Source organism: Microtus ochrogaster, unplaced genomic scaffold (genome assembly GCF_000317375.1).
Source record: "Microtus ochrogaster isolate Prairie Vole_2 unplaced genomic scaffold, MicOch1.0 UNK52, whole genome shotgun sequence".
NCBI lineage: Eukaryota > Metazoa > Chordata > Mammalia > Rodentia > Cricetidae > Microtus > Microtus ochrogaster.
The window spans coordinates 1,782,325-1,809,127 of NW_004949150.1; the positions used below are offsets into that span (position 1 = coordinate 1,782,325).

At 41.0% G+C, this 26,803-nt stretch overlaps 1 protein-coding gene across 1 annotated transcript in view; it reads right to left on the reverse strand.

The window, feature by feature from the left end:
- Pkhd1 (PKHD1, fibrocystin/polyductin) overlaps window positions 1-26,803 on the reverse strand; it is a 430,053-nt gene that overhangs the window by 166,728 nt on the left and 236,522 nt on the right. Inside the window, exons 48-50 of the mRNA XM_005369574.2 lie at window positions 20,858-21,038; window positions 19,268-19,463; window positions 6,116-6,181 (exon numbers count right to left, since the gene is read on the reverse strand). Coding sequence (XP_005369631.2) covers window positions 6,116-6,181; window positions 19,268-19,463; window positions 20,858-21,038 — 443 coding nt within the window. The remainder of the gene's footprint in view (window positions 1-6,115; window positions 6,182-19,267; window positions 19,464-20,857; window positions 21,039-26,803) is intronic.

Genomic DNA, 26,803 nt, shown 5'->3' on the forward strand with positions numbered 1-26,803 from the left:
CAAGCATCTATTGTTAATTTATGACTGGTATTTTCACCTTTCAAAGTAGCTGCTTTGAGTATTAGAAGTTTCTATAAATGTACCACATTTTCCTCATCCATTCTTTGGTTGAGGGGCATTTAGATTGTTTAAAGGTTATGACTATGGCAAACAATACTGCTATGAACATAACTGAGCACATGTCCTTGTGGTACAATTGAGCATCCTTTGTGTATATACCCAAAAGTGGCATTGCTGGGTTTTGAGGAAGATTGTTTCCTAATATTCTGAGAAATCACCATACTGATAATCCAAAGGTACATTTACACACTGGAGTACTACACAGCAGAAAAAGTAATGGCATCCATTTGTAGGCAAATGGATGGATCTAGAAAACATCATTTTGAGTGAGGTAACCCAGACACAGAAAGACAAATATCATATGTACTCACTCATAAGTGGCTTTTAGACATAAAGAAAAAAAACAGCCTACAATTCACAATCCCAGAAAACCTAGACAACAATGAGGACCCTAAGATAAACATACATGGATCTAATCTACATGGGAAATAGAAAAAGACAATTATTCTACTGAATAAATTGGGAGCATGGGGACTAAGGGAGAGGGTAGAATGGGAAGGGTGAGGAAGGGGAGCAGAGAAAAATGTATAGCTCAATAAGATCAATAAAAAAATTTTAAAAAGAAGTTTCTATAAAACATTTCATAGCAGGAAAGCAAACTATTACCCAATTCTTACACTTTGGGAAAATATATTCCAAGCTTATTAAACATTAGCATTCTTCTTCATTATAAATATTATATGTGCTTATTATGGATTATTTTGAAAATGCTAATAAAGAAAAGCTAATAATTACCCAGAACCTCACCACATAATAATTACCACAATCAACCTTTTATTTATATTTCCTCCCATCATATCTCAGTGTTATTATATAATTGAAATTATATCAGTTCCAGCTTTATTTTGTTAGTTTAGTTATTTTTCTTATGTATTTTCTAATGATATTAAAGCTCTTGGTAAACACAATTTCAACAATTACACAGTATCTATCATACTAGAATCCATTAGTCTCTCTCTGTAACATCCAACATGTAACATCTTTCTAATAATAAACAAAGTGATGCAGGTAGTCTCTCTGCACAGCTAACCATAATCCTGATTATCTTTTTAAAATGGATTCTTTCTTGGAAAGGCCAAGTCATAGTCTGAGCTTCTCACAGCTCCTGAAGTGTAAGAATGGAACTATTATGACATGGACACTTCTAGGGATAGTAACTTATGTGCAGATCATTTTCTTTATTGATTCTGTCCCTGACCATTAGCATTCTAATGGTACTGCAATCATGTGACTGATAACCACCAACCACTTTATAAAGAGACTCTTAGAACTGCATTACGGACATTGCCATGCTGAGCTGTATCCAGTTGCCTTTCTCTGCTTTTGTTGTTATTTTGCTCTTTTCCATGATATACTAGCACAAATAGGGGCCCAAAACATTGTCACAAAAAATAAAGATGAAAGGCCACCTCTTGACAGGATGAAGAGAATCTCTTCGATTAGTGATTAGTTTCACTAAGCATAAAAAAATGACCATCATCTTTTTTCAGGATGTTTCTAATAGGGGTGTAAGTCCCAGATACATTTAAAAAGCATTATCTCTGTTTCCATGCAGCTAAGAGTCTATGTTAGTAAATACTAGGGAGATTAAAAAAAAAAAAAAACTTGCATAGATTGAGAACAGCTCTCTTTAAAGAGAACTTTCCTGAAGGAAGTAGTAACTGACAAGCATGTCAAAGACTTAAAGTTTCTGTAGGCAAAAGGCTGAGGAGGGGTGAAGGCCCTCAATGAGCATAAGCATATGCGAGGTCGAGAAGTGAGATGTTGAGAGGGAAATCAAAAGAGGCTTTGTGAGACAGAGTTAGAAAGAAGCAAAAGATGAGTCTGAAAAAATAAGGAGTGCTCAAAGGGTGAAATATTATGAAGGCAGAGAGCCTAAAGATTTCAAGACTGTTAGGGTAGAGGTTGATGAGTTCTGTCAACTTCTAAGGAACTGAGAAGATGGCAGGCATTTGGGGTAAATTTGAGGTATCCGGTTGGAGATGCATGGCAAAGAATAGATTCTGAAAGGAAAGAGATAACACGAAGAAAAAAGGTGGGTATGGCTGTCATCCACCATTAGATATCTTTCGGTCTTTGAAGATGAATGTAATATCACCAAAGATATCAGCATAAGTAGACATAATCCCTGATGTCAGAAGCATAGGGAAAACCTGCCAGTTTTTCTATCAGTGCTCAAATCTGAAGCATTAATGGTTTAATTTGAGCTCTAGAATAGTTCAAAAGCATGCAGAAGTTATAAACAATTAGCACATAAATATACCACACAGCCTGAGAATAAGGCACTTCTTAGAGCAGGCCTATCTCAGAAAGAAGCTTTACAAATAGTTTATAAATACTAAAACTGCAGTGCCTTTCTATGCTTCGTCTCTATTGTGCCTCCTTCTCAATGGGGGCTCAAACAGTCCAAAGGCTTAAGAGCATTTGCTGATATAACCACTAACTAGTATCACAGAGGCCAGGCATGGTTTTTGATGTTCTATATACAGTAATTTATCCTATACTCAATATCAAGGCTCTTCAGAACTTCACAAAAACCCAAATGAAAGAAAAAAGAAAAACAGTTGCTTCAAATTTATATCACAGATGGTGGAAACAAACATTCTGCACCTCTGCCATCTTCACTCCAGTTTATAAAAGACCGGAATTATTTTCGCTCTAACCACCCAGACCTTCCAGTGACTACATTAATGTTGAATGTTACGTACAAGTTCCATTCTGCCTTAGACCCTAATTCAGTTTCTTGTTAGTTACTAGATTTCTATATGACTTCTATATGGTTCATATTGCGCTGAAAGTTGGGGAGAGAAAATGAACTCTGAGTTTTAAAAAAGCAGTCAGCCATAAACTGCTTATCTTTTCTTGGAATCTTGTGTAATAGAATGAGTCAAGAAGAAATCTTGTTAACAGTAAAATTCTGTAAAAGATGGTATAACTATTAAGTTTAGCAATCGGGCCATGTGTGATCAAGATGAGATGATCATCAGAAAAGCTTCTTCTTGCAGTAGATGGCAGGTAACATAGAGACTCACAAGTTCACAATGTGCAGAGAACAAGAGAATTTGGAGGAGTACCCCTACATTGGATGCCTTTATCAAACCCCTGTCCACAAGGCTCAGGAACCTATATGCAAGGGGATGCAGAAAGATTGTAAAAGCCGGAAGTGATGGACAACTCCAAGGAGACAGCATCTTCCAGACACAACAGGACTGATAGAGATATGAACTCACAGAGACTGTGAAAGCATGCCCAAGACCCATTACAGGTTCAAACCAAATAAAATCTCAGCAGTGAAAAAAGGAAGTGCATGCCAAGTTCCACACCCTAACCAAGAAGCTGTTTGCAAAACGATAAAGAGAAAATCAGTTTCCTCCAATAGAATGTCATGGGGTGTATCAAACACACACACTCAAGTGCAAGTCCCGTGCCCGGAAGTAGTTAGTCAACACAAAACAAACTCCATATTTGTGTATGTGAGTGTGTGAGTGTTTATTTATTTTTTGGTTGATATTGTTCCGAGACATTTTGGCCTTTTGAGAGGGAAGAAAATTGTTTGTGGTGGTGCACGCTGGTAGGATTTTTGCTGAAGGAGGCAGAGGCAGGCGACTCACGAGAGGGAAAAAGGAGAGGGCAGGGTGTAATGAAGTTGGGTAAGTGGGAAAGATCTTGGAGGTACAGGGGATGGGAAAGTATTGATAAAACTACGTTGTATGAACAAAATTACAAATAAAAAAGAGAGACTTCCTAGTGCTATGGTTGAGGTAGAAACCATAATACAGAAGACTGAGGGGTGCCCTGGAGGTAGAAAAAGACGAGCTCATATTGGACCATCCAAAATAATCATTGCTTTTAGCAACGAAGGGTGTGAGCCTTTTATCTTCTCCCAAACCTTCAGATCACTTTTGGTGAGGACCAACGTTTATAACAAATGTGCATCCTACTTCTCTATACAAATTTCTTAATCAGAAGCAGTTCAAACTTGAAGTGCTCTCAAGCTGAATATATCAGCCAAATATTGCCATCTACCCCTTCCCTCTCCTCTCCCCTCCTCCTGGATTTCTGTGAATCGGCACGGAGAAAGGTGGTCTTTTAGGAAGCACTCATGATAAATAACAGTTACAAGGAGATTCGTCACACATGATATTGGGGGGACGTTGGCTGTTTGATTCACACTGGTTTCTTGGCATGGTCCTAGAATTTTCCTGTCTACCATATCCTCACAATAACCTCCACCATGTTGTTTTAGTTTTTTTATATAACAAGCTGTCTATTAATGGATTAATGGAGAGACTCTTTGAAGCATATTCTCGAAAGTTTCAACTGCATCACTTACTCATATTGAAGCTTGCAATAGGTCAACACATAGGTAGAACTTCACTAATCGTTATACCCTTGTTTATGAAAAGCTAGTGTTGATGGTGCAATAATTGAATTTTCTCCATAGATTGTTAAATAAAATGCACTGCCATATTTTAAATTTATTTTTAAACTTTATATTCTTTATCATGGAACTCAAGGAACTCCCTGGAATTCTCTTGGCTGAAGTATTTTTCTGATGTATTGTTTCTGTGGTTTCATAGGCTTTGCAATACTTTTCTGCCCTAAGTTATGTAAGAGAGGAAAGCTGGCTATGATTTTCTTTCACATGTAGATTAATATATATATATACACATATATATATCACAAATAACATAAGCATATTAGAGGCAACATGATATAGCAAAAAATACAATACTGAGATGAAATATGTGAGGGCTTACTGAGACACAACCACTGAATGCTGACATAACTATGTAAACTGTTTAATATCTAGGCATCACATGTAGTCCCATATACAGTAAAGGACCCCAGCTCAAGACAGCCTTTCCAATCAATATGAACCTATGAAATATGGACTCTCCCAATTTTGTGGCATTTGAAGACAAGATTTTCCAAGAGAAAAAAAATGGTAATAGTTATTTAAAAGGGAATGTGAAATTAATTACTTTTATTTATTTATTTGACACCTGCCAGAGTCAATAAGACATTATAAAGGTAAGACATTATAAAGGTAAGAACCATTTTTATTGCTCATGGTTGTTACACACAGACACACACACACCACACCACACCACACCACACCACAAAGAGATACCTTATAGAGAGGCAATCAATAAAGTGGGAATTTTCAGGCACCTAAAGGCAAAGGTGGAATGAAGATGGAAAGTATACAGAGTGAAACACAACAGACACATGGAAGCCGCCGTGAAGACAGTCTTAACTGCACTTACCGCAATGTAAGAAGCAAGGACTGGTAGCCAAAAGTCCTTCCTTTAGCTTAGTGCAGTAACTCTACATCGTTTGTTTTTTAATTGAAATGGAAGAATTTGAACGTTTTTAATTAGTATGACTCTTCTGTGACATAACACAAATATCCCCCTGATAATCAAAGGGAACCCTGCCTTTGAAAGGCTTTATTCCTCCTGCAAATGCACAGTTAAACTGACTCACAATAAACAAAAACAAACTGAGACATACATTAAAAGGTGGTTATGAGATGTTTAGTCTTTGGGACTCCGGCTCTTTTGAGTTAGCAGGATCTCACAGAACCATCTGACTTTTGAGGAGCGTTTGTTTATCCTGATTTCCTGAAATTACCAGGAACAATTAAAGTTTAGAGACACCCTGGATTTTTTCTCTCCATTTGGAGGGGGCCTAATGGCCCATCTGCAGATCTGGAATCCCGCGTGCACATATGGCTCATAATTTATGAAATGTGCTTATTTACATGTTACAATTCTTACATCCTATTGTTTTGAAAGGCAAATGCATCCTATATCTTCCCTTGACATTCAGGCATATATTGAATTATAGGACAGCACAGCAGAGCACTGTCAGGCTCGACAGTGTGAGAGCTGAGGCTTGCCTGTTCATAAACAAAAAAGAGGAGGGACCCATAGAACCACGGGAGGACATTCTGCGCTGGTGGACATTCTCTCTAGTGTTGAGTACTCACCTGAAACAGTCGGAGGCACACCTTCCCTCACCTGGAGAAACACCTGAACTTGGCCTTCACCTGAAACTAAAAGAAAACAAAACAAGGTGAGTGAGATGCCAAGAGACCCCACATAGAGGAGAATCACGGCGTTGCATTTTCTTCTTCCCACCCAAAACAAAATCGGGAGATGAAAGAGGAAAGGAGTCCTTGTGAATTAAGAGAGCGCTTCATTTCTACCATTCTATTTTGTTTGCATTGATCTGATGAAGTATAATGGCAGAGGGATAAGCAATGAAGGAGGAAAACACTTGAGCATGCGCTCTATGGAGGCCACTGAGGTCCAGCAGGTGTGCCTGATTTCCTATGTCCATAACTGTGTGGGCTCAGTTTGTAGAGTGCATGTATTGCTCACCAACAGAGTTGAGATCACCCATGAAATGTATTTGCTTTACCTTTTCCCAAACAAATTGTCCTTTTAATGAAGGTTTTCCCTCACCCTACTCCCCCTATCTGCTCCCTTCTTCCAAACCAACCAAGCACATTTAAAAGGCCCGGGGCTCATTAATTTTAAGTGTTCAATAAATTAGTGGGAATAATCAAAAGGCCTGATTCTTTCTGATAATGACAATTTGATGTCAGTATAAACCAGTAGATTAAGCTGGGAACATATGCTCCTTTGCCAAGAGAGGCTGCTATAATTAAATAGTGAATGCATCTACAAGGTGCTCCCATGCCTGATTAATTAGTAATCAGGTGCACGAACTCTATCTTTCTGGTAACACCTTGTTTCTTATTGGTTAATTACCTTTCTGCCTTATTCGATGTCATGGGAGCGAGCCCTTCCCATCACTGTAGGACCCAAGGTAGCTGCAGGCTGCAGCCTCGGGGTCTTGGCCAAACTCATGTTCTCCGTTTCTGTTTCACTGGGACCCTAAACTCTTTCTTCCATCACAGATGGGACAGAACAAATGTCATTCTTTTTAATTACAAAGCCTACGCTTCAGAACATTAGAAGGAAGATAATCCCCAAAGAGAGCCAAGATGAGGTCTCTCCAATTCTGCTATTCCCATTTTGCTCACTTTCTCATGTTTTTCAATTATAAAATACACGAGACTTGCCTTGCCCTTTATATCAGCAAATCTAAGAGCAGGGACCTTGGCAACACACTCTTGATATGTTCCTTTTGTGTGTATGTACATATGTATACATATGCATGTATATGGTGGGATGGGCAGTGCATTCATGAGTGTGACACTTCTGTGTGAAAGGCAGAAAATAACCTCAGGTATTGGTCCTTGGGTATTGGTCTTTTCTCAGGTGTTGGTCCTCAAATATTGATCTTTGAGTATTGATCCTTGGGTATTGATCCTTAGGTATTGGTCCTCAGGTATTGGTCATTGGGTGTCGGTCCTCTGGTGTTGGTCCTCAGGTATTGGTCCTTGTTTGATACAGAACTCTTTCTTGGTTTTCTGCTGAATATGCTATGCTTTTGTAGAATTCTGTCTCTGCCGCCCATCTTAACACAGAACACTGGGTAGGATTACACACATGCGCTATGTATCTGGCTTTTATATTGATTCTAACGATTTAAAGTCAGTCTTAAGCTTGCATGGCTAGTGCTTTACCCACTGAGTTGTCTCCCTAGGCTAAACTGTTCTTTTCGATGATCATTTCTAAGATCGTCCTTAAATTATTATCTTCTTCTTGTATACTCTCTTGCATATTCATCTCTCTCTCTCTCTCTCTCTCTCTCTCTCTCTCTCTCTCTCTCTCTCTCTCTCTGTCTCTCTTCTCCCCATCTTCTGTTCTTTCTTCCCTAATTAATGTGGCAGGAGAGATAGTACATTGGTTAAAAGTACTAACTGCTCTTCCACAGGACCCCAGTGCAATTTCCATCTCCCATGTTGGCCAATTGCCTTTAACTCTAGCTCCAAAGGGTCTAATGCCCTCTTCTGGTCTGTACAAGCACTGTACTCCCAAGGGTCTAATGCCCTCTTCTGGTCTGTGCAAGCACTGTACTCACCTACATAAACCCATACATAGGGCACATACATATATACACATAATGACAAGTAAAATAAAAATAATTGCCATCACAGAACCTTCATCCAGCAACTGATGGGAGCACATGTAGAAATCCACAGCTAAGCACTGGGCGGAGCTTCTGGAGACCAGTCGAAGAGAGTAAGGAGCAATAATATGAGCAAAGGGGTCAAGATCATGATGGGGATACCCACAGAAAGAGCTGATCTGAGCTAGTGGGAGCTCACTGACTCCAGACTGATAGCAGGCAAACCAGCTTAGGACCAATCTAGGCCCTCTGAATGTAGGTGACATTTGTGTGGCTGGGGAAGTCTGTGGGGCCACTGGCAGTAGGACCAAGATTTATCCATACTGCTTGAACTGGCTTTTTGGAGCCCATTCTTTTTGGAGGGATACCTTTCTCAGAATAGATATAGGGTGGAGGGCCTTAATCCTGCCTCAAAGTGATGTGTCAGACTTTGTTGACTCCCCATGGGAAGCCTTACCCTCTCTCTGAAGAATGGATGGAGGTAGAGTGGGGGAAAGATGGAGAAGTGGGAGGAGAGGAGGAAGTGGGAATTGGGATTAGTATGTAAAATGAGACGATTGTATTAAAAATAAACATATTAAAAATAAGTCACCAGTCAATCATCTCACCTTTTCCTTTAAGGTCTAACATTTCACTTCTGTTTGCACGGTTTTGTGCCTTGCTAACATGAAAACCTGCTACTAGTTTCACACCACTTATCTTGTTTATTTTCAGTTCGACACTAATAATGTCATAGTAATTAGTAATTCAGGATTGTAACCGTAACTAACATCATCTCTAAATTTTGTTTTGTTTTGCTTTGTTTTACAGTGTTGGGGAAGCACCCAAAGTCTCTTGCCTGCTGGGCAGGCAATATACCTCTGAAGTACACTCAAACCCATAGTATTTAGTCCGGGGCTTCATTTTCTTAGGTACCTTCTGAGGTTGGATGCTTCTGGGCATGTGTACGTTTTTATTTTCCTGGGCTGATTTACAAAACCCGCATCCACAGTGTTCTAGTCTGGCTGCTCAGACTAAACAATTAAAAGGCATTCTGCTTACTCCCAAAGATGTGAAAGAATAGTCATTTGTATAGTCGTACTGGTAATAATGATAATGTCAGTTTTCACTGGAATAAAAGAAAAGGAAAATACAGGCAAAAAATATCCTTAGAAAGCATGAAAATATTGGCAAAGATAAAAGACCTTTCTGTAAGAGTCGGCATTAAGTAGTACCACCTAGTCAATCTCTAAGAAAGACAAATTAGAAAGTATTCCAGGAAACATCTGAAAATGGAAATGAAATAATTTAAAGTTGTTATGAAAATCATTTTTATTCATGGTTTCCAGGCAGCATAGACTTCAGCAGCATTGTAGATGTGTGGTCAGTGAATGCATTGTCTATTTCATATGACACAGCTAGAGATATGGAAAGTAGTAATAGGTACATATCAGAAGTCTTTTAAAAAACTTCACACACGTTTCACGATATCAAACCCTCAAAAACTAAAGAATAATAACATAAGAGATACAGTTGGAGGAATAAAAGTAGTAATTACTCTCCACATTAAATAGATCAAAAAATTAAAGTTAGAGAAAAAACAATTCATGCACCCCAAAGACCTTGAATGAAAAAGGCCACCACTCATATCCACAGCCTGTAGTTACCACAGGATGGTCAGTGCTGGGGTTAAAGAAGCTACTCGTAATACAAAGCACTTTAGAAATGGTGCCTAGAATGAGCAGTTGCTGACACTGCACAGCCTCTACGCATCCCCTCCAGTGTGACCCCCTACACATTCCCTCTAGTATATCCAGTGTCATTCCAAACCCAAACAAACACTGCAAAACAAAAAGTATACTGAAAACCTATTTTCCACTTTATTGCAGTGGAAGTGTCCCTCCGTTACAAGGGCAAAATTCAGAGGATCAGGGAAGACAGAGAAAAGCTATAAACAATAGGGAAGGAATCATCATAAGAGTATGGCTTCCCAAACTTCAATTTTGAACAACTGGAGTGAGCTCTGGGTATGCACATACGGCTCAGATGACAAAACATTCTCAAACATTTCTGAGTCTGAAGCGACAACAGAGGATGGTGGGGAATACATGGGTGCTGGACCCCAATAGCAGAGATATGAATCCTTCCTGGTTCTTCCTCTTTCTACATAGGAACAACTGGCCATTTCCGACCCTCATTCCCATCACCAGAATATGGGGGGGGGTTGAAGGAGAAACTTATCGTGTTTTATAGAGTGAAGAAATATAAGACAGTACATGGCACACAGGAAGCAAATATTAGCTGTTGTTGGCACCACTATCATGGCGTCCCCATCACTCTTGGCACCTGTTAACAAGGCTCCAGAAATTGTTTTTCACCAGTGTTGCTCTTTCTCCAGCTGTATTCCATCAAGAGGAGCAACAGTATTACACGACTTAAAGAGATCTGTTTACTTTTACTGAATGTTTTAACTTCAAGAGACTGTAAAAGTGATGCGCCGTTCCTAATTTGAATAAAGAGAAGGAGGGATGAAAACCATTAAATAGAATGGGTATTGACTCGGGAAGAGTTTAAAGGCTTTATCCAAGCTGTGATATTGTGCACATGTTTTCTCTGAGACTGTAATTTCCAATTTTGTATTTGAAATATGAGGGTGGCTAATCATTTTTGTTTATAAGGGAAGCCCCATTGTTGATCTTTCCCAGACTGTAGGAAGTGGTCCTCAGAAACAGTGTTCGGGTCACTGGGTGACAAACTATTCTGGTAAATGCTATATGTTATAAGTAAGCCTGCTATAAACAGAGACATCTAAAAGAAAAACTGGCATATTTTTTTTTAAAGAAAGTGGCTCCTGAAAAGAGAAAAAGAAGACAGTTATACAGATATACAGGCGGTGTATAAGTTAAGATGTTGTGCCTGTTGAATGTTGTCCTGTCCAGAGTCCTAGAAAAGAGGGGAGGAAGTATCCCCCACTCTTCCCTTATGCAAGCCTAAGGCATTCTTGAAGTTTTGGAAGGGAAAGTAAGTAGCTATGTGTTCTAAGAGAAGTATGCCAGTGCCTTCCAAGGCTGGCTTCATAAAAGAGCTGTTGTGTTTGGTCCTTTCTCCGTGTTTCCATTCTTGCTGCCGTGACTGTTGGATCTATCTCTTCTCTTAGGATCTGCTGTGAGCTTTCCTGAGCCCTGAACTTGACCTCATGCCCCCAAAGTTGTTGTCTTCTGACTTAGCTGCAGGAGGCACTTACCTGCCGGTGAGTGCCAAGGCAACTTGAGTCATAGGATAATACATACTCCTGCCTGATTTTGGCATCACTAAGAAGCTATGGGACTTATTTTTTCCCTCACAACACATGGTCCTTGGAAGGTACTTATGGAAAAAAAGGAAAATCCTATGTTCGAGCCTTCTCCTACCTCCAGTAATATTCACTCATGGGCAGCTGCTAATATTTTTAGAATAACTTAATCAAGACTGACAGATATGTCTGCATTAATCATAGTCCTGAGAGCTGGCTCATTAAGCCTTCTTAATTAATGCAGAGAACAATAACAATTATGGGTCTGACTCAGAACAGTGTGTACCATATTTGTGTGGAGGCATTTGCAATGTCTTGGGCCTGCCTGCGTGTGCGAGCGTGCACACACACACACACACACACACAATTTTTTTTCAGAAGGATCTGGAAATGACTATTCTGTTTACCCATGAGATAAATTAAAAAAAACAGTATTTACATAAGTACATAACTTCTTCTGGACTTTAACAACACAGCTTGTACTTGGGAACAGGTGTTCCTCTCAACTAAGAAGAGAAACTCTCATGGGAAAGACCCCTGCAGTCACAATAGTAACTGGAAGAAATCAGACAAAACTTTGCAAGCGACATTATCATGCATAGCCATGATTTTGGTAGCATAGCATGTTTCTTTCAACTGACATTTCAGGTACTTTAGAAAGATACAAGTATCCCATTAATTTCAATAGTTTTAGGGAATAGTGTTGCACATGACAAGGTTACATTTTAAAACTACAACTGTGTAAAAGTGGATTTTAAGTATTAAGCAAATAATACAGAGGGCATGAAAGGATGAGGAAAGAGCTGGGTGTGACGGCTCACGCCTGTGATCCTAGGTCTCAGGAGGCTGTGGCAGCTGAGCCATCAACAAACAGAGGATTGAATGGGGCAAAAGTCTAAGGATAGGGGTCATGTAGCTGAACGTAGCATCAGCTAAAACATACACGGTTTTCTTGCAAATAGAAGAAATGGTTTACCTGGGTAAGGATCCAACCTTAAATTCTAAAAAGATAGTGGATGGGATAATAGAAAAATAGAAAAGAAAAAAGCACAGAACCTAGGGTCGGATCAGCTCTGTTGGAATAAAGGTCACCTCACCTGTGACCTGTGTCAATCATGGTTTTCCACTTAGCATTACTAAGAATCATCTTCCTAAGCCTATAACTTCGAAAAGATCCATAATAACTCATCTACGTTTCTCTCCCTTCCTTTCTTCCCAGCTCTTTCCCCTCCCCCCACTCACCCACTTCTTCCTTCATTCTCTCTGCTCCCCTTCTTGATTTTTTTTTTCTTTTGGAACAGGGACTTCCATAACCAGGAAGCAAAGAATTCCTTTGCTCACCGCGAGCTTCTTCCTACTATCTAGATTTTTCTTTAACTATAACGGTTAGTATATTTCCAAGTCAATCGGCTACATTACTGGTAAAGTCCTTAGGGATCTTTGGAGAATGAGTTTTCTATAAGAATGTAAATTAATTTATTAACTAGAATGCTATAGATTGCCTTAGAGGCCTTCGGCATGGGGAGGGCAACCGCTTTGTGGAAGATTATGATTCTGCCCTTCCTACAGATGCTCCCAAGAGCTCTGGAGAGCAGTTCAATCCTGTCTTCTTATATCCTCACAGGATTCTATCTCCAGGAAGCACATGGCATCTTTAGGCACACAGAAACATGGAGGAGTCCAAATGGTGGCCAGTGTCCTGACTGCTTTGAGAACAGGAGAGCTAAAAGGCTGTCATGGTCATGAATCTAGCCTCAAACTCAAGAAAACATCATTATTTTCAGGATCTTATAAGTTAGCAACAAGATTTCTAGTGCATCTGTGTTGAGTGACTTGACTTTCTCCAAAGAAACTTGGCACACAGAACAGAAATTCATCTGCCTTTCCAGCCACATCGTGCTTGATTGCAGAGACTACAACCCCCAGATCCTCAATACATAGCAGCTTTTATCTTGGTGAAGGGAACATTTGAACACATGCATTAGCTAGTCTGCCAAGTTCTGTTTTGGTTTTGTTTTCTGGCTGGTCAGAAGGTGGTAGCATAGGAGCCTCTGAGCCTTGCAGGTGGACCTTCAGCTGCCGCCTCACACAATGTCCCAGTGCAGTAACGGTCTCTGCTCTGCTGGGGGGGGAGGGGGGACTGTGTGAATTTGGGAGGGCAACTGTGAATGGAAACGCATCTGATATGAATTCATCACAGGCTGCCGGTCGGGTGCGGGGTGAGGGGAAGCAAAGGGTGGGGGGCTCTGAGTATTTAATGCACCCTGCCACAACCCAACAGTTTGCCCTAAAGAGCCTTTTACCAATATAAAAGGACAGGGTCAAAAGTAAGTTGACCCTTGACAGAATGTACAATTATTAGGAGAGTCTGCGGAGGAGCAGCTGCTGGAACCCCACTGGCTCCACATTGGGCTTCCAAGAGTCAGAATATGAATAATCCAGTCAAGGTTGTTTTCTCCACTCCTCTCACCCCCTCGCCACCTCCCGCCGGCCTTCACCTCCTGGTTTGGGCAAGTGCTATTATATTGCTACAGGAAGAAGCATAGCCCTCCCTAGCAGCTGCAATAATTGTGTTCCTATTGTGATGAAGACCTCCTCCCGGCCACCCCCCTACAAGTGGCCATTGTGAGTGGGGAGTCAGTGATTACACGCTTGGCCTGATGCGTTGGGGGACCCAGCTGCCTAAGTGCTGACACACGAGCATGAGGAAGGCCAGGGGGGGGGGGAGGTCGGTATTGGTGGGGACCAGAAGTGGGGGAAACCCAGTCTGTGAGATGGTCTGACATAGGAGACCTTCTGCATAAGTCAAGCCCAGAACAAATGAGGCTTTATCAGGCCGCAGTGATGAGGGGTCTCATCTCCCTTTGAAGTGGGGCAGAGCATGGGGCCTAGCAGCTTTCCCTCCTTTGGACCAAGCAAACATCCTTCTTTTGATATGCTACATGCTCATTATCTCTGCCCCATTTAATGATTTTTGATTGAAGGGTGGCGGCTGGGATGCTGAGAGGACCCTTAGAGAGGCTCCACAGAGCCAAGTCCATAAGAAAGACTTTCCTTGTGTCTGGGCCTAAATTTGGGATTTCTTAACAGTATGCGCTTGTTCTTAGAGGCAGATAAGGGCTGAGCGTGAAATTCTTAATTAAGCAATAAATAGAGAGCGGGGTGTCAGCAGATGTAGCCAGTAGCCATGGCAACGAGAATCACATGGGCAAGAGAGATGAGACTAGATGGAGGCCTCAGGCCTGGGCCTGACTGACAGCTGAAGAATCCTACAAAGCTTGTAAACCAGATTAATTAGCTGACTAATTATTTCATAGCGTTAATGTAACTAAAAAATAAAAATAGTTCACCATGAACTGAAACATTCCGGAGGGGTGGGGGAAGACGGCAGCAATGAAGTAGTAAGAAAGTAGCTTGGGAAGGCAGAGACATGCCGAGCCGTCAGTCAAACCGTGTGAGCAGAGAAGCGGGCTGGCTGAGTTGCACTCCTGTCCGGCAAACAGGAGAGAATGCTTGTTTTACAGTTACCTGTGTTCCTGAGCATAACTCGGAAGTTAGAGCTGTGGACTGCCATTCCTTACAGCTCACCGCATCAAATATTGTTTCCTCTGGGTCGTAACCCGGGCTTCAGCAGCACCACTCTCCTGCGTCCTTCTTAGTCATCAACTCCCTGCACAATATTTTCAGTGGCTTAGGAAAAGCCGCCCGAACCAGTCTCTCCCAACGATAGATTTAAGTGGGTGAATTTAAATCTGTTCACAGCATCATGCCAGGAATGTCATTGTCATATGATGGTGGACTTCAAGTAATATTTAATCCAGTTTAGAAAATAGCAAAGAGGCTGCGAGATGTCTCTGTTGTTAAAGTATTTGACTTGCAACCATGAGACCCTACATTTGATCTTCAGAACCCATGTGAAAAGTGCCAAGAACAGGAGGACTATACATATGGACTCTCAGCACTGGGGAGGCAGAGATGGGTGAACAGGGTTGCGAGCCTCACTGGCCAACTGAAGTTCCTGGCCACCCAGAAACCCTGTCTCAGAAGACAAGGGGGATGGCACCAGAAGAATGGCACCTGCAGTTGGCCTTTGATCTCCACATACATGCCCACATGTGCTCCAGCACACACGCACAGACACGCAAAGAGAAACTATAGTGAGTTCACTGAAATGAAGACACCACATTAATGGAAAGAGAAAGTGTCCATGGAGAAATGTTTTACCAGCGTAGCAGGTTATGCTAAGCAAGCTTTAATGTATTTGAGTGGTTTGTATCACATTTCCAAGAGACAAGTAAATATTCTTAACCTCCTTGTAGAAGTGAAGGTATTGAGGTATGGAGCAATTATAACACCATGCCCCAGGTAAAAGAGCCAGCCAGCCACTGATTAAAACCCTAAGTTCCAAGCACTGGCCGGGAGGTTTCTGGAAACCCAGCACTCCATAAAGATGTTCGCTGAACAAAGGCAGAAGTAGCCTCACTGGAAAGGGGAAATGGCTGGGTCACAATATGTGCATGGTTTATTTTTCACTGTCGCTGGGGACCAGTGAGAAGTTTCCTTCTGCAGCCTGCCTAGAAGCCCCTTCCCCATCCTTTGTGGTTGGTGATCAATGATTATTTAGTGGGTAGCACACTCTAGTGGATAGATCCAGAGCCAGGAGCTAGAATGCCTGGGTTCTGTCCTTTCTTGTGTGGGCTGAAAGTTATACAGATACCATAAGTCGTATGTAATGAAGTCAAGAAGGGGAGATATAATAAATGACAAAAAATAACCTTCCCACTATGGGATATGGTAAGTACAAACAGACAGCACAGAAGATCATCCACTTAGAAGCAGTTAATATTTAACCCAGATATAAATCCCAGACAAAGAAAGGGCCCCAAACAAAAAGTCTCATCTCTAACCAAGAATCTGTTTGGACTGATACCCACACTGGCAAAGGAAAAATCAGTTTTCTCCAATGGAGGGTCACTGGATTTATCAACTCCAAAAAAGCAGACCCCATGCCCAGGAGTAATAGAGTCCACGTTTTTTCTTTGTTTTTTGTTTTGTTTTGTGTTTTTTTTTTTGTATGTGTACTTTATGTTTTGTTTTAATTGTTTATTGGATTTTGTTTGCTTGTTTTTACTTTTGTTATTTTGGGGGATGGTTGAGAAAGATAATAAAGTTAAATAAGTAGGGAAATGAGGGGTTAGGAGGGGAAGGGGGGAGCAAATAATCAATGTATATTGTATGAAAAATAATAATAATAAAAGAAGTAGTTAATGAATGAAATCCATCCAGTTGTCAGAAGAGGCTACCTTAGAAGGGAACAGCAGCTAAGTCAAAGAACAACACAGAAAAACTGACCTAAGGCCGCAACTGTGGAAGGCTAGCAGTGTCCAGACTTCTATATAGGGACCTTGGCTGGTGATTCACATCCTAGTACACACCTAAGAAATCTTGATTTGCACATTTTATGTAAATTATTCTAATTCTAATCCTAAAAGGTCACCAAAACTAAATAACTAGATGAAAGTAAGGTTCTAATTTATCAAATGGGCAACACAAGTATCAAATTGTATTTCCTATGTGTTTGTTGGAGTACCAGCTATGATAATTTCATCACGATTAATAGGATATTAGGGAAAGCACACAAGTCTGTAGGATCCATGGTGGTCTTTCCACCACATTCGCCCAGAAGTTGCAAACTTTACACAGAGAATATACGTAATTATGGTCAAATGTGCACAGTCAATGTAACTGCATGGGGAGCTAATAGAGGGAAAGAGCACACACCTCAATTCCAGACCAGAAATGGAAATATAAGTGATTGCAGTCACTCATTTGCCCCATTCATTTAGAGTCTAAAAGAGGTGATACTGACCACACATGCTCCTACTGGGCATCCTCCTCAAGGATCATGAGTCTTTAACTACATTAGACATTCAAGCAACCCTCCATGGCTTCCTTTGACTTTCCAAATCATAGGCCAAGGAAAGACTATAAGAATATTCTGATAAAAAAATATTAGTAAAATCTACCTTCCAAATGAAATGCCACTATATGATGACTGCCATGTGATTATTTCATATTAGAAATGAACTAGGAATTGCTAAGTTCCGTGCAACTAACATACATTTTAATGCATTTGTTAAGAAGTTATCTTTTTATGCCAGGACAGCACCAACTCTTCCTTCATATGAATTAAAATTCAGTCATGGCAAGGCTTTTTTGTGGGTCGAACCCAGTCTTCATATGGTTATGCCCGAGTGGGAAAGACAAGTGACCCAGGGCAACTGCCTACTATTTGCTGTGCTTAGGGCCAAGTCTGGCTTGTGGCAGGGCTGATACTCACTGTGTTGATCAGGCTCGGTGAATTTGTCAGAATCTATTAAGAACAATTCATAACAGAGCCATTACCGCAGAAAGCCACGTTATCAGATCCTCTGTCTTCCATACCACCACAAAAGAGCGGTGTAGTCACTAAACCCTAAAAGGTCACAAAACTCAACAGTTAATGAACGTTCAGATGGAACTAATGACATGTCTTCTGTGACTATATATATATATGTGTGTGTGTGTGTGTATATGTATATATGTGTGTGTGTATATATATACACACACACATATATACATATATATATTGACCACCAGTTGACATAGGTCATATTAGTGAGTTGGTGAGGCTGATACAAATGGACACATTAGTTCTCAGTGACCAATGAGGACACCCATAGAAAAATAAAACCACATAGACTTCAGGAGGTTAAAACTGGAAAGTCCTGAGCGTAACACTGAGATCCTTCAGGAGGTCAAAAATGGACAATCCTGAGCCTAACACTGGGAGACTGGGAAACACACGTGAGAAGGAACTCCTGCCTGCAGACTCTTCTGATGGAAACCAAGCCTGCCTCCATTTCCTAGCTATTGGGGACGGTGTATCAATAAACACAAGTGAGCAAGAAGCTCTGGGATGATGGTATAGAATTTTTCCATAGCATAGAGTAATTCTGTCTTTAGTTTTTGGACAAGCCTTCATACTGATTTCCATAATGCCTTCAGCACGTCACATTTTCAGTGGAGGTAAATAAGGGTTCCTCTTTCCGTACATCCTTGTCAGTGTTCGCTGTTGTTTTCTTGATAATAGTCATTCTGACTGGAGTGCAATAGACTCTCCAAGCAGTGTTTCTTAAATTATGTATATGCATGTGTGTCTGAGTATGACTTTATGAACATGCGTGTCATTCCTGCAAACGCTAGATCCCCTGGGATCCCCTGGAGCTGGAGCTACTGGCAGATGCCCTAGGAAGCAAACTCAGGTCCTCTGTACAAGCAACAAGTACTTTTAACAACTGAGCCATCCGTCCTGACCTATCTCAGAGCAGTTTTAATTTGCAATTATTTTACTATACAAATAGAATACCCAATTAATTAATATGTTAATTAATTACATATATCAATTAATATCATAGTATCACAAACACTTATTTGAACATTTAATAGTATCACAAACACTTATTGAACATTTAATATAAATTAAACACTTTTACAAAAAATTTTACACACCAACCTTTATTTAATGGCAGGTTTAAAGAAGGTCCTATTAATATTTTACAAATGATGGGACTAAAATGTAGAGCACCTATGTATCTATGTGTCTATCAGTCACTACCTACTGAATCTTGGGATTGAAATTGAGATTTAAACTCACGTGATCTGATTTTAGAGCCCACCCATTTAATTACAACATATAGCACAACTATCCCCTTTATTCTTTATTTCACAGCACAAAAGCTTTCTGACTATATGCCCTCAAAAAATACTTCCGCGGTGGGCACGTACCGAGATAGGTGAGCTGCCCCAATCGGCTGTTGAAGAACCAGTCACAGCCTCTGTCGCGACTGGGCAAAGGGGGAGACAGAAGTGACTGACCCAGGCGACTTCCACACCTGATGAGGATGTCCGGATAAGGTGGTAGGTCCCCGTGCAGCAGCAGGAGGTGATTTCCAGGGGCAAAGCTGCCAAATGTTGCTAAGTACTGAAGTGAGAAGGAAAAAAACACACTGGTAAGCAAGGAGACCCCTCCTCTCGAAGGAGTTATTTGGCATCAGAGCAGGTCAATGCCACGCCGCACTTTCTGGGCCGAAATAGGCCTATTTAAATTTACTTCATGGGAAGTTCACAGTTGGGCTACAAAATCATCAAATGTGAAGACTGAACAAAACCACCAGGTTCATCTTATTCATAGCCACCGCTAACAGAGGAGGAGAGCATGGCCCAGACAGGTGAACTGACTTCTCTCAATCAGTCAAAAAGCTGTAAGAGAAGGAGGCAGGTCTGCAGTTCGTTCCCAGCTTTCCTCACAAGATGGAGAGGCAAGCAGTTGTTAGGAACTCTGCATGCGTAGCAGCCGTAGCTGACACTGCCAGGGTACCTTCCGCACCACAAGTCACTATTTCTGTGATTCATTCAACCCCGAGAGCCTGGTGATGGTTAATCTCAGTGTCCTATTCTAGAGCATACAGTAACGTCCTCAGATCGCAAGGCAGGACAGTGCCGAGCCAGGACACAAACCTTCCTGAGCCTTATCCTTAGCTTTGGGAAAAATCCCTTGGATCCACACGGTAAATCCAGTGGACAGCAAAAAGAGGTAGGGGGACCAATATCTTTCCTGGGAGCTCTGGTGAGAAGATCACATAAGCCTTTCCTGTATCCCTAAGATAAACTTTTACAGTTATGTGGGCCAGGTTGCATGTGGCACAGGGAGACCAAACCGTGTGAAAGGGGAAATAAGCTAAAGGAAACCTGTTGAATTGCTGTTTCCATTTCAAATTTTATTTTATGTCTTATTTATTGTTGTTGTTATCATCTTGAAAAATGTGCCCACTTTCTACCTAGTAATTTCATTCTCCTTATCTAGCTCTGCCTGGAGAAATGTGAAGACAGAGCTCTTTGTAAATTCATCTTCAGCCACAAGGTGGCAGTATGAACCATGTGATGGCCTCGTTAAGAAATTTTCTCTGGCTTCAAACCACTGTAATGGCTAAGTTAGGTTTTAGCTTATATAAGGGAGAGAGAGGGGGTGAGGGAGGGGAGAAGAAGGGAAGGTGGGAGTAAGGGGAGAGAAAGGAGAGAGGGAGAGGAGTGGGGGATGGAGAGAGGGAAGGAGAGAGGGAGGAAGGAAATGATAGGAAATGCTAAAAGGCAACTTTTCATCGAATTACTACATTTCTAGTAGAACAATGTTTGCATTCGGGATGGGTTTGAAACACTAAAATGTTCAAGCTAACAAGCAGACCAACTGCAAAAAAGGCTGCTGCTGCTGCAGCTTCCTTCATGAGCACCAGATAATATTTCCAGCCCATTCCTTCACAGAAGTGCAGATAAGAACACCTTAGTGTGGAAAGAACTTGCACCAGTGGGCGGGATTACCTGTGAAGAGCGCTCCATCCAATCGTTGTTCTGGAACTGCAGTGAGTAAGTCTCCTGATCCAAGAGCAGAGCCATCCAGCCATACGAGTTAGACAATGTGTCGCCTACGTACTTGACCGTGATTGTCTTATTTTTGCCGTCAGTCACGATTAGATTCTTAGGAACCTCGAGGGCCTTATCTCTATAGTGAATTAGAAAGAAAAGAATTCGTAAGTAAAAGTTCCCACTTAGTGCCTGGGAGATAGCTCAGCAGTTAAGAGTACTTGCTGCTCCTCCGTGGGACCCAGGTTTGAATCTCAGGATCCACAGGGCTGCTGGCAACTGTATCTAACTCTAGTTCCAGGGGCCTCAACTCCCTCTTCTGGAGCCCATGGACACTTCACATAAACTGTGCACAGACATACATGCAGGCGAAACACACATATATTTAAAATGAATGAATAAATAAGCTCTAAAAAATTAATTCCATGGTAGTTTTCCTATTCTATATCAAATGCCTTCCTCTTCTATGGTCTGTATTCTTCCCTGCTGGTGATGTCAGGAGGGTTCTACATATGTGTCCACAGTGTTCACAATCTATGCAGATCAGAACAGCCCACTAGGAGACTGCCACCAGAAGCCTTGCATAGATTACACCTCAGTGGTGGAAGTGGGTAAGCAACATTCGTATCAGAAATCACTAATAAATGTCACCTTAATGTCCACACAGGCTAGAATAAAATACGACTAATTTAACAATTGTCTACAGTAAGAATTCCGCCATGTAGTACACTTCTTAACAACAGAGAACACGTTGTTTTGAGTAATTTGATATTCCTAGATCTTTCATGAGCCCAGAACCTGCTGGGTCTAAACTACTTAGTACCCTTCTCCTACTGCCCAGGAGAAACGACGTCAGTAGTGTTCCCTGGAATGAAGATCCTAGCTTCTCTCCCAGGGCCTGGTCTACTGCACGAACATACTGCCACCACTGACCCTTGATGCTCCTGGGTTTGGTGACCTCTGTGTTTGCACAGGGTTCTATGCACACTGCTGACTATCTGGCTTCTTATAAAATGGAGACGGGTTGGATAAGGTCTTCCAATAGCAGTCTGCGCTATCTTGCTTACTTTTTTTTATTTTACTTTATTTTTTTATTAAAAAATTTCTGCCTCCTCCCCTCCTCCCGTTTCCCTCCCCCCACTCCCTACGCCCCACTCCCCTCCCCCTCTTTCTCCAGTCCGAAGAGCAGTCAGGGTTCTCTGACCTGTGGGCAGTCCAAGGTCCTCCCCACTCCATACAGGTCTAGGAAGGTGAGCATCCAAACAGGCTAGGCTCCCACAAAGCCAGTATGTGCAGTAGAATCAAAAACCAGTGCCATTGTCCTTGGCTTCTCATCAGCCCTCATTGTCCACCATATTCAGAGAGTCCAGTTTTATCCCATGCTTTTTCAGTCACAGTCCAGCTGGCCTTGGTGAGCTCCCAATAGATCAACCCCACTGTCTCAGTGGGTGGGTGCACCCCTCGTGGTCCCGACTTCCTTGCTCATCTTCCCCCTCCTTCTGTTCCTCATCGGGACCTTGGGAGCTCAGTCCAGTGCTCCAATGTGGGTCTCTGTCTCTATCTCCATCCATCACCAGATGAAGATTCTATGGTGATATTCTTGCTAACTTTTATAAAGTGTTGTATACAGAGCTTATTTTACCAAATGAGGAAACTGAATCAGACTGTAGTAGAACAATCCCTAGACCTCCTGACTTGTTCTGGGTAGCCCATCCCAGAAAGTGATTTTGAAGACTTTATTAGAACATAAATATATCTAGTCAAAAGTTCAGACTCTGAAAATAAAACAAAATGGAAACAAAAAAAATAAGGACGTTTTTAAAGTTCAATAAACATATGGCTGTATTTTTCACCTTTTGTTCAGATTTCATGAGAACTTTTCACCATGGCATTTAGCCACATGCAAATAATTGCACTCTGAAAGGAAAGGGAGAGGAGACAGAGAGGCTCAAGACTTCTCACAGCGAGATGGAACCTGAATGCATCTAAGCCCAGTTCATAACGCAGTAGTTTATTAATGAAGAAGAAACATTTGTGTGGAGACACAGTCCTTACTACATCACCAAACTTGTCATGAGCTCCTGAGTTCAAATGAATCCCTGCCTTTGCCTCACAAGTACTTGAGATTAGAGAGATGCACCATTGTAACTAGATAAAAACGGGAATAGTGAATAGCGGGTAAGCAGGAGACTCGGTAAAGGATCTCAAGTTGCAGGTCTCCCTGGGCCACAGAGAGGGACTCTGTGTATGCTGGGTAGTTTCTGTCCCCTTGACACAAGCTAGGGTAGTCTGGAAAGTCAGAATCGGGATTGTAAAAATGCCTCCATAAGACTGGATCATAGGCAAGAAAATAGGGCCTTTACTTGGTTAATTATCAATGTGGAGGGCATAGCCCACTATGGGTGATGTCATCCCTGGTCATGAGTGTCTAAGAAAGCAAAGCGAGCAAGTCATGGGAGCAAGGCACTCCTCAAAAATCCTCCTCATTGGCTTCTGCTTCCGTTCCTGCTTCCAGAATTCCTGCCAGGATTCCTTTCTTGACAGACCATGATAGGGACCTATAAGCCAAATAAACTCTTGATTCCCAAGTTGGTTTGGATCATGATGTTTTAGCATAGCAATAGGAAGCAGACTAAGATTTTTTTTCAAATAAACAAAAGGAAATAAAAAATGGCTTTGCCAGTTAGAATAAAATGAAAAACGTTAGACATAAAATACAAAGGTAAACTGTGTATCTCAGCATGGGTGAACTTGGGAACTTACTGACCCTATAAATTTTGGATTCTTTTCCTCCAGAACGCATTCTTGATTCCTTACCATCTGTTTGAAATCCTAAACTGTGACGTGTATAACATGGTAACAAAACTGCCTTTTGACATTGAGGCAGAATTGTTATCAACAAAGTACAAATTGAGGACTACACTATCAAATAAAACAGACTAAATTAAAGAAGTTTTATGCTTCAGTATGTTTGAGACTTCTGATGGTGTGTACTGAGTGCCTATGGTCTTCTTGTGGCTATGGGTAAATGACTCAGCATGAAGGGGAAGTTTACTGTGATGCCTTGTCATTTAACACAGGACTATAGGCTTTAATGTTGCAGGCCATTGACCTGGGTGACCTTGTGAGATTAAACACATTTGTTTCCCCTACTAATGAAATAAGAGGAATCAAAAAACCCTGTTGCATTTGAATTAGATAACTATTCTGTCCCAGGATTTACCTAGGTGGTATTACCTAGATCACTATAAGCTTAAAGGAAGTACTTTTCCATCTTCATGTTTTAGACACCTAGCATTTACCTCACCCATTTCTACTAAGATTCGTAGTAGAACTAACTATTGGTCAAGTCTTAACTTAAATTCTTAGAACCAGAATGGACACGTACCAAGTGCTACAACTTTGAATCCAAGGTCTAGTCTCCCCCATTGCATTTCATCCTCTTCCTCTTCCCAGTTAAGGATACATTCATGTTCCACTTATAGAATTTTATAGTACATTTTTAATATTATTGTTGTTTGAGACACAGTCTCATCATATAGTCAAGGCTGACTTCAAACTCACTATTCAGGCCAGCTTTGAATCCTCCACCTCATCGTCCCTACAGCTAGGACTGCAGAACTGTAATATTTAGAAAAACCTTTAGAATAATAAACATTTTTCTTCAGCTCTTTGCTATGCATCATCCAAACTGTACACCTTCTGGTTGGAGTCACGAGTCCTAAGAGTGTACAGCCGAACTTGTGCAACTAATACATTGAAAAATGAAAAAAGACATCTAAGAAATAAATGTAAAATGAAAGTGATATGAGGAGAGAAAAGTTTCAAGCAAGAAACATGAAGGAGATAGATATATCTCAGCTCTCGCGAGCACTATGATCCAATTTGAAATGGGATTCTCCACAGTTCAGAGATCGGGTCTATATGAGCCATCTTTGATAGTGACTCTTTCAGTTTTTATAGGGACAGAAAGACTGAATAATGAACTGCACAACCTAATCCAGAGGAGACTAAATGAGATGTCAAAACTTCTAATCATTGATTTGCTATGTTAAATTGTCTTTCACGCAATAACATTCAAAAGATACTTGTTCAATGAATAAACAAGTGATGTGATAACTGTGTCTGAATATGCCGACTGGCTACTGTGTGATGTGTCTGCTCAATGAAGGTTCGATACAGAGAACCATACAAGTGTCAGAGGAATCCTAAACTTATTAATCAAAGATTAACAGTTGATTATAACTTATCAGAATTTGTTAAGTCAACTCTAAGCTATAAACTGTTTACCAAAATGACTCAGGCTTTAAAATGCTGCAGTTGGAAACCCTCTTTGTAGCATGAACAATGTGCTTGGAATAGGTCATGATTTTTTAAAATGCTGAGGTTTTCATATAAACTCTCATCTCTTCTACCCATGTTTTGTCAGTTGAACTACTTTGAAATACATCTTACTTTTCTTTTTCACATGTTTAATGACCTATGAATGTCCACTAGCCTTTGCTTCTGAAAGGGTTTCTACTTCTGCTACCCTGGTACTTCAAACCTTGGAGGTGTTCATTACAGACACCACAATGGTCAGATCTTATAGACAGTCATCTTTTATGAGTTTTATATGATGTTGCTGCTGTCCAGGTTATCATGGGGATTTAAGACTTCTTCATCTTCCAGGACGCAGCAGTAGTTGACCTTGGCATCCATCTAGCCTGTGATGTTCCTCAGGGTCTTGTAGTTCTAGGTTTCATGGCACTGCTTGCTTAGGTCTTAGTGAGTTCTACCAATGTGTAGCAAAATCTGTTGAACAGCTCCATATGCAAGGCACAGTAGGCCTTTACATATCAAGCTGTGTTTTAAAATCTCATTGAAGTCAAAGTAATCTCCAAGGACTAGGTTCTCCCTCTTGGTACCATAAGCATCATCTAAGCTCCATAAGTCATTGCAGCAGCTACAATGAATATGAATAATACTATCATGTTCAATATGCTGGGACAAGCACTTTTCTATTTCCCATTCCTTTTCCTGAGCCATTTCATCATTTTAGTCCACTATGATATTGCTGAGTTGCTGATGTTTGGAGACAACTACCTCCATAGTCAACCCAAAGTTGACAATTATCCAATAAGTATTTAAATTCCTCCTCATGGCTCATCTTTATGAACAGCAACCTCTCTTTGAGAGTTTTAATTTTCCATCTCTCCTGCAGTCAAATGATACTGGTATCATCAATGACCATGAAGAGCCTGTAATAGCTTCTCTCCAAAGATCAGAACATAGACTAATTACTTTTCTCTTACTGTGATAAAATACCATAATGACAGCAACTTATGGAAGAAGGAGAAGGAATTTATTTTGGCTTATGCCTCTAGAATGATGAGAATCTATCATGGTAGAAAGGCATGGCAGCGAGTGTGGAATGAATGGGAATTTACATGCCTTAATCTTCAATATAAGCATAAAACAGAGAGAGAAGAGGAAGTGTCTGAGACTATAAATACTCAAATTCAGGGATATATTTCTTTCAGCAAGCTTACACCACCCAAACCTCCCCAAAGAGCACAACCAATAGGAGACCAAGTGTTCAGATTATTTCTTGATGCCTTAGGAGAAGCAATTCTCATTCAAACTATGGTAGCATATAACCAGCCCATCTTACACCTGACCAAAAATCATGAGGAACAATACAATTTGATCTCCAGAAGGCTACTGGTGTTACCCACCGGATTTGCAAAGGTCTGAGCACTCAGCTCTTCGGTTTTCTTGACTATAACTCCCCCATACACACACCTCTGGCATGACACTCCCTTTCCTCCATGCATTCCCAAATTTTGTTCTTCTGCCTTCAATTATTAGTTTCTCATTTCCTGAAGGAGGCCATACATCCGTTAAATTTTTCCATGGTTTCGA